General features: G+C 38.4%; 1 protein-coding gene across 1 annotated transcript; it reads left to right on the top strand.

Moving 5' to 3' along the window:
- Window positions 1-428: 428 nt before the first annotated feature.
- On the top strand, window positions 429-7896 carry map1lc3b (microtubule-associated protein 1 light chain 3 beta). Its single transcript, XM_061036263.1, has 4 exons — window positions 429-679; window positions 3481-3536; window positions 5733-5839; window positions 6236-7896. The coding sequence occupies exons 1-4, from the start codon at window positions 640-642 to the stop codon at window positions 6411-6413; spliced, it is 381 nt and encodes a 126-aa protein (XP_060892246.1). The 5' UTR covers window positions 429-639; the 3' UTR covers window positions 6414-7896.
- The last annotated feature ends 1106 nt before the right edge of the window (window positions 7897-9002 follow it).

Genomic DNA, 9002 nt, shown 5'->3' with positions numbered 1-9002 from the left:
AAATGGGTCCCTGGAATACTGTTTGGAGCTAAAAATCTAGTAACAGGAGAGTTACGGTTTCACTGTGGCGTACCCTCCACCATAAGTTCTCACTTAGCATTTTATCTTCAGTGTTACAGGGACCCGATTTTCCTCTGAGGACAGTTTGTGTATAGAGTTATGAACATACACCACATAATCTGTACATTTCTTCAACTTTCACATTTCTCTACCAAAACTCCATAGTGCACCTTTAACAGGTCATCCACACAAAAAAAGTCACAGATAACGAAATGCTGGATTTTACCCAGGGGGAAGGAACTGAGACAAAGTGAAGTAAAAGTGACGCTGGAGAGAATAAACGTCAACATGAGCACTCTTCAACTGGATACATGATGCAGACAGAGGAGAAGGAGGAGGAGCATGACGTCAGAGGTCAGCTGATAGGTTTGTTTTGCTTGCTCGAGCTGATAAAAACACAGCCAGAGGAAGGAAGCAGCGACATCAAACAACCTATGATCTAGTTCTCTCCAGTCAGTATTTTAACAATAAACTAACAGCGTCGACGCCTCGGATATTTTATAACCTTTTATATTTTTGCTTTGAATTCAGCCGCTGCCTTCGTTTTCCTCCACTGCCAGCTGCTTGACTTGACGCAGTATGCCTTCAGAAAAAACCTTCAAACAAAGAAGGACATTTGGTAGGTGATATAACTGCTTGTTTGACCTTTTTGCAAACAACCCATCTGCCTTGTGTTTTATGTGTTGTTATGTTGTTTATGTCTAAAGCTGTCGTCTGTTTTTTTTTTTTTTGGATCTGTATTGCACAAGATTATCCTTTATTACGACAATGTAGACGGGACAGCTGGCTGCTAGTTTAAACCCTGTAGACCATTAGGCTACAACTTATCTAAAAGTATATCTAGAGAAAACACAATGTGGGATCAGTAGAAGTTTAGGTAGCCAATAGATCCGGTTATGCTGCAGGCCTATCCTTCTTTTCGTGTTTATGACTGTGTGTTGTGTGTGTGTGTTTATTTGCATCAGAGCGCTTGAAGAAAACAAAGTGGAGCCGAAAAGCAGGGCAGAGAAAAAGGGCTGCAGTATTGGGGGATGGGACAGTTTGTAAAGGAGATAAAAATGGCACTTTTTTTTAAGAAGGAACTGACTCATCTTTGACCCAAAAAGTGCGGAGTTGGCCATTCCGTTTCTTTTTGTCTTTTTTAGCATCGATAAGGGTTACTTTCGGTCATGCTTTCTCAGCTTACAGAGAGGAAATGCGTGTTTGTGGTTTTACTAGTCTATAACTTAATTCAACTTTTGAACCAAATAAAAGTTCCACTACTGGAAGATGGACCTGTGTAGGCTTAAAGGTATAGTGTCCGTTTGTCGTACACTTTGTTCTGTTGCCTGGAAATATAATTCCCCAGAAAGACCTCAGGTAACTGACTTCCGGTCTAACATCACAACGGAGCACGCGAGGATCTAGACAGCAAAGACAAAATGTGTCACGTGGCCAGAAATGTTCCTAACAAAGCTAAAGTGAAGTTGTTGGGGTTTTTTTTTTATAGAAAACTAACCCTTTTAAACTGTATATGACAACAAGCTGATTGAAAGACCTTTGGGTTAAGTTGTCGTATTGACATGAACCAATAGTCGGTCTGTAGGCTATTGGTGCTTGTTTACAGAGTGGCTGTGTAAACTAGGCCTACCAACCTTAGTTTGCATTCCTCTTCTGTGTCACTGTGTGGGCCTAGGCCGATTCCTCATTTTGTCACTTGTTGGCCTGTGGGCCTATGATCAGAATGTTTTATTTCAACAACTATTTTCAATTTATGAAGGTAACAGTTCAAGTTTCGTATCTCTATATATCACATTTTAACATGACTCAAGAGACCAAATTGAGTCTTCCAGCCGTGCATGGTGGTAATGACTAATTCATACATTATGACAGAAAATAACCTTTGAGTCAACGACTTCCTGTTTTGTTTGTTCGTCCTTGTTATTTTGCCTTTGACACAAAGGCAGATTGGGACTTGTCCTGGTCATGGGACACAGGTGAGCAAGCCCATTTTACGCTGAAGATCTGTATAGATAATAGATAATAGATATAATAGAATCATAACCATGGACTGTATAAAACATGGATGTAGTCTCAATGACATCACCAATTGATTTCATAGGCCCACTTTTGAAGCCCTTCGATGGCAGTAAACATCTCGAAAATGCTTTATCCTGCTTAATTTTTCAAAACTGAAAGTTACTGTTTGGCCATAACCAAATTCTAGTCCAACAAGGCTGTCATGTTGATGTCTCTGATGTGACACACAAGCTTCCTAGTTCCTGATTGAATGTTATCACAGAACAATGTCCTGCATTTGCATTTATGTGGCAGTAACTTCAGGAAGACATTTGACAATTGAGTGAAACAGATTATCTCATCAGTCAACTTTCTTTTGGCAAACATTTAGTAATGGCATGTCACAAGACTGGATAGCATTAACTCAGTTTCACCTGACTATGACAACTTACAGGATCCAGTTAACTTCCTTTGACTGCTTGATTATAAGCAGTCAGTTTCATTTCCACCATTAATATCAAAGGATTGATTTCATTTCAAAGTTTGAAGGAGATGATGGTGAAGTTGAGATCTTCAGATTTACTGTGTTTAAGTGTACTGACCAATGCCAGTGAGACCATCTGTCAGTCTGTTTATTTTATCAGTAGTAGTATCTGTAGCTGGTTATTTTTTGATTAGTTACAAATCACAAAATAAGGTAAAACCCAGATAGGAGGATCCCATTCAGCCATATGTGAATGAATGATTCATTCAATCAGCAGCAGAGTTACTGGCTTCAATGTGTGTTTAAATGTCTATCTTCAGCAAAGTATCTGACCAGTCTAAGATACCCAAACGAACCAGGCTCAGTTCAGTGTTAATGTCTTGTTTGTTAACTACTCACACTTTGAAAGCACTCTGGAGAAATTGAGTAGAACATAAGTGAATTATATTTTTTGTCAATAATCTGCTAATCACAATGCGGTTACAGCGTGAGTGGATTTTAGGAAAGCCCATTATGATTTCACCAGATTTCTTTATTCCACTGAGCAGTTAGTGAAATATATTCTGTGTTTTATTCAAAGTTTACAAAATAATCTTATGACATTTGACTATAGTTTATTTTTAACTTATTTATGATAAGCATTGTGGAAGACAAATTACATCTTTGACATTCTGAGATTAAGATTAAGATAAAAATATTTTAAAAAACGTCTTGACGGCTGCTCCTCACAAGCTCACCAAATGTGAGGATTCAGGATTGGACTGACTCTGCATGTGTATGTGTTGGGGGATGGGGGCTTTATCTTCTAATGACCTCCATTTTTTTTCTGTGTGTATTTTGTGGATGACCTAATTTGTGTTTTTTTTCTTCCTGCAGTGCAAATATCTCTGTCTTGCTTTACATGTCTGTTAACCCCAGTCTGTTTTTCTGCTCTACAGATCAGAGAGTAGAAGATGTCAGACTGATCCGAGAACAACACCCTAACAAGATACCTGTAAGTAAAAACTGAAGCTTATGCATGAAACTCTTTGACTAAAACTAGAAGAGCAGAAATGAATCAGCATTATGTGCACAGAAGCATGGAGGAAGACAGACTGCAACTGAAAATGTTTCCTGGTTGTGATGAAATGTTATTTGTTCTCCCATTCCTGCAAGCTCTAATATTGGTATTTTCCAGCACAGTGCACTAGGCTTATGATTGTGAAAATATTTATCTGTTCAAGTATAATTAATCATGTTCAGACAATAAAGAATTAATAAACCACAATTATCCATCTGGTTTAATCAACTTTTACTGAGGAGCAAAACTCAGCCTTTAAATTTGAAAGAAAAAATGGATTGACATTTATCGTTAGAATTATCAATATTGACTTATCAGTGGTGACATTTTTTTGTCATATCGCCCAGCCCTACTGCTTAAAGAGCCAATGGAAGTTTTTTTTTATGAGAAATGGGTGTGGTTGCATCTGCTAATTTGTCAGATGTGAAGTGACTCCTAGCAACAACTAATAAACAAACACGCATCTCAAGTTTCACCTGCTCATTTTATCATTTTGAGATTGAGTTTCACCACAGCCTTCCATCTGCTGTTCAGTGAAAAGCCTCTTCTCATCTTGAAAACCCTGAGTGATTGTGTGTGTGTGTGTGGGGGGGGGGGGTTTCAGTGTTCTTTCTAGTCGTAAACTGCTATGTCATGGTTAAAGTTGAGACCAGAGGCAGATGCACTGTGTCACTGTACTGAAACTCTATCCATCCAAGGTGGAGCCTGTGGGGGAGCAGAGCTGTATGACAGACTGAATATGTCTCCCAAACCATATCCTGCCTTGCCAAAAAACATACCAGCTGCCATGATAAAAGGAGCTCAATGCTCCTTTACACATAGCACTTTGCATCTAAGCTTACTTAGTAGACTGGCATGTCCATTATCATCGTTATTTCAATATGGAAAGTGTTACAAATAACTTGTCTCAGAGGAAAATATCAGTTGTAAACAAGCAAGAAAATAAGGTGTCTACATATCTGTCTTTCTGTCAACTTCACATCATCTAGTTTTTATTATACACGAAATGGACTTTTCATCGGACCACTCGCAGTGCTTTTGTACAACATGCCACATTCACCCTTTCACACACTGATGGCAGAGGCTGCTACGGAAAGTGCCAAACTTGCAGGAGCTGAGAATAGAACTGATTACTTTTTCCTTGAAAGATGACCCCCTACCACTCAACCACAGCTGCCCCATTACTCTGATGACTAATGTCTTGATAATATCAGAAATCTGTTCAATAGGATCAACTTTTTCTGCAACCCATGTTTACGTCATCAAGCGATATAATCTTAACAAAACCCTAAAAGGTATTTCATTGTGATGCAAGAAACATAGCAGCTAATCCTCAACGTAAAACACTAAACCTATATATTTTTAATTTTATTAGATAGGCACAGATTCATCATAATTATGTCATTTAGTCATTTAATCTATTTGTAAATGTAGATCTCATACATAACATACTTTACCCTTCACGGTCAGTTGTATTCAGCCTGTGAAAACAGGAAGTTTATATCCCATGGTTTCCTTCCCTGAGTTAGCAGAGTGTGCCCAGGTGGCAGCGACAAAACTGACTTAAAGTAACTCAACAAAAGATTGAAACGTGCCATATGTAATCCTATCAAGAGGTAGCTTAAACACGAGTGTTAAAAGTGAAGTGTGCTTAATTGTTTGATGTCAGAGTCAGACAGAGGGTGCTCTGTGGCAGCCAGCTTTAGTCATGGTGTTGCAGCAAATTCAACTTCACTTTTATAAGAAATGAAGCTGTCTGTATGCAGCCATTTTATCTTCTTCCGGCTCGTTGAAATCACATTTTAGCTTGATCAAATGCCTTGACGTACAGATAATTTGGGTTCAGATCTCAAGCAGCTCAGTCTTGGTTCAGTAAATATAGACTTCACATTTACATGTACATTTCAGAGAGGCACAAGGCTGTGATCCTTTTATATGTTTACCATATTTCCAATATCTTAGATCTCATAACCCTTTTCATCGCCTTACTGGTTCCCTTTATTTTACCTCTACTGGTTTCCACTTTTGGAGTGTCAGGTCCAAAGAGAGGATACTGTCCTCATAGATCTCAAACACAACCAGAGTAAAAGGGGAGAAGTTACTCACTGAGTATGCCTGTGTCTCCTGTAGGTGATCATTGAGAGATACAAAGGAGAGAAACAGCTTCCTATTTTGGACAAGACCAAATTCCTGGTGCCAGACCATGTCAACATGAGTGAACTCATCAAGATTATAAGGTACACCTGAATTTCTCGCCCCTCTTCTCCCCTGTCCTTCTTTGTTTTTTCACCTCTCCTTCTCCCTTCTGTTCTCGTCCCTTCTAATCCTCTCCTCTCATTGTTCTTTCTCTTTTCTTTCCTTTCATATATCTGTGCATTTCCACTTTTTCCTCCCTTCTCTTCTTTTTCCCTCTCTCTAAACCTTTATCTCCTTCTTCTTGTTTTTCCATTTTATTCGCCATTCTCAACTTTTTTTTTTTCCTCCCACTTTTCTTTGCCCTTCAATCTCGTCTTTTTTTCCCCCTTGTCTTTTCTTTTTCACTTCCTATCCTCTTCTCTCCTTCTCTGTCTTCTGGAATACAGTATTTCTTTCTCCACTTGTCCTAACTCTTCCATATTTTTGCTGTCCACTAGGAGGCGCCTCCAGCTTAACTCCAACCAAGCCTTTTTCCTGCTAGTCAATGGCCATAGCATGGTCTCGGTGTCGGCTGCCATCTCTGAGGTGTATGAAAGGGAGAGGGACCAAGATGGCTTCCTTTACATGGTGTATGCATCCCAGGAGACCTTTGGTGCTGCAAGGACCACCCAGTGAACAACGTTCCTTCTTCTTCCGCCCCACAAGCCATTGGACAATTGTAGTTTTTATCCTCCTAGTGTTTGTTGCCACACACATTTAGTCTGGAGCGTTTTATCTAAACCCAGTGTAGAATATTTCAGAGCTCTATTCGTTCAGATTTTATTATTTGATATCATGATTGCAGTGAATGAATATACACAGTAGCATAAAGCCACAAGAGTTGACAAGAGTGGCAGTATTAAAGTAGAGAAATCCTCAAATCTGACTGTTACTCAGGTCAAAAGTGTTTTAGTGATTGCCTCTTCTTTATACTTCCTGGTTATGTCCATTGTTGATGGCAGTTACTTTTAGTGTTGTGGTAACAGGTCTGCTGGGCTGTGTTAACGAATACATTTCATGTAGTATGACATGAAAGTGGAAATGTTTCACCATGTTTCCATATATACATTAGCCATTTAACATGCCAATCTAAATTATAAAGTGTTTGGAGACATACACTAGAGAGGTCGTTAAGGGTGTCTGGGTTACAAGATGCATTTTGGCGATTTTATCACAGCTTGAAGGTAAAACTTAGCGATTTTAGTTTCCATCAAAGTTATTTTCCCAGCGAAAAATGCTAAATGAAGTAGAGAAGTTCCATGTGACAAATGACATCGCTGCTGTGTGTCTGCTCTACATTCCCTCAGTGGTCCTTAGTGTTTTTATCCCTCCCTGCTTGTAGTCTAAAGCATCGCCACTGTAACAAAGAAACTGCTTTTACTTTTGAAAAGGAGGATTGTTATCTGCAATAGAAAAATTGCCTTGGTGTACAGATACCATTGCATTTATGACTTTGAATTTATGAGAATGTTACCAAGTTGACTTTGGACATGTACAAGGAGCATGTATGACTATATGTGTGGATGAGGGTCGATAGTGTTTCTGTAAAGGTTGATGAGTTGAGGGGTTTGCCATTTTCTTTCCTTTTTTCCCTTTAAAATGTATTTATTAAGGTCACAGAGGAGTGAAGTAAGGGAAAAAAAAGGACGGTTGATCAGCATCATTACTGACAATCTGTCTGTTTGGCTTTTGAACCACAGGGCTCACAGGTTCTTTTGGAGAGAAAAAAAAGTCCCTCTTTTGATGTTCCTTCACACTTTTTATTCTGTTGTGCAACTCCTCCTCCTGACATTATCTTAACAAATCTTGATTTAGCTGCTTTTATATTGCAGTATTTTATCATATTGGTTCTTTTTATTAAATGCGATTTATTTCATTTTACTTCATGTCTTCACTATTCTCCGTCTTCTCTATATGAGGTACAAAGGAGACTTTTTGCTGACAAGTGAAAGCCACCGTGTGTTTGTTACAGAGGGGTGGAGCATTTGTTTCAGAGCTTTCCTTTCTGCCTGCTCCTTTGTTTCACATACACATCCACCACTCTCAGCAATATCACACAGCCTACTCTAATGTATTTATGTTGTTTCTTTTTGTAAACAATAAAACAAGAAAGAAAGATCATCTGTGTGGCTCACGCCTTCTGTTATAAAGTACTGTCTCCAATTCATTACTTTGAGTTTTGAAATACCAGTGTTCATAATAACTGGTGCATTGCAGCACAAATGTATATGCCGTCAGATGGTGTCGATAGTAACAAAAATGAATCAGTCATGTAAAACATATCACAGCATGGCACTGTTTGGGCGCTGGTTAAGTTGAGTCAGTAGAGCCAGAGTCCCATGTGTAGAGGCTAAAGTCCCAGTCGCACTGGCTGCAGGTCCAAATCCTGGTCTTTGCATTGTTTGATGCATGTCATACCCCTCTCTCTTTCACAATATTTCTCTCTCTCCAGCTGTCCTATTTATTAAAGGCAAAAAAAATAAAAAATAAAGCAGAATGACACTATCGCTGTCAAAGTTACATGCCGTATCAATACAACTGAAAGATTATCCTCAGCTAATTTTGTATAACTGTAAGAATTTCTCTCAAGTCTCCACTACAGAGCTATTGAACACCGAGCACAAAAAGCGTCATTCAGGAATGAAAGATCTCATAAAGAATGAAAGGCAAGTTTGAGTATAGTGCATGTTTATTGGAGACTGGTGAGAGCTTTCACTGCAGAGACTTCAAGTGCTGTCTTGCTATTTTTTTTTGTCATGTAGCTAATTTTTAGTCTTTTGTTTTACATTAATTTGACATATACCAGACATTGACAAAACTTGTGAATAAACTGTTGGCTGCAGAGGTTATTTGACTTCACCATTAGGTTACTGTATGTACTATAAATCTCAATGAAAAGTGACATAAACGTATACAATTTCTATCATACTAACAGAAAAAGAAACCATAAGAACGTGATTCACCTGTTGGCAATGGACATCCATTTTTTCAATAGAAGTAAAATTACTTTTTAATTTGAAGTGCAGAATTTGATTGTAACTGATTATTCGGTTCCTCGGATTGTAAATCAGTTCTATTGATCCAATTTTGAAAAAGGACTTGTAATCTAGCTTTATCTGCACGTCTGGTCAAAAATGGTGAAAGGAAGATTAATCGTGATTTTCTGCAATACAATTAATGTAGCATTGCAAAACCTCTTAATATTGGTCTATTTCCCTTTGAGAA

This window comes from Labrus mixtus, chromosome 4 (genome assembly GCF_963584025.1).
Source record: "Labrus mixtus chromosome 4, fLabMix1.1, whole genome shotgun sequence".
NCBI classification, from domain to species: domain Eukaryota; kingdom Metazoa; phylum Chordata; class Actinopteri; order Labriformes; family Labridae; genus Labrus; species Labrus mixtus.
This window is presented reverse-complemented; position numbering and strand designations above follow the sequence as displayed.

Excerpts from the sequence above, each read along its gene's own strand:
- map1lc3b (XM_061036263.1), top strand. The coding sequence starts at position 640 with ATGCCTTCAGAAAAAACCTTCAAACAAAGAAGGACATTTG. Across the intron at positions 680-3,480 it reads CAAACAAAGAAGGACATTTG|ATCAGAGAGTAGAAGATGTC; the intron begins GTAGGTGATATA and ends TCTGCTCTACAG. Across the intron at positions 3,537-5,732 it reads AACACCCTAACAAGATACCT|GTGATCATTGAGAGATACAA; the intron begins GTAAGTAAAAAC and ends TGTCTCCTGTAG.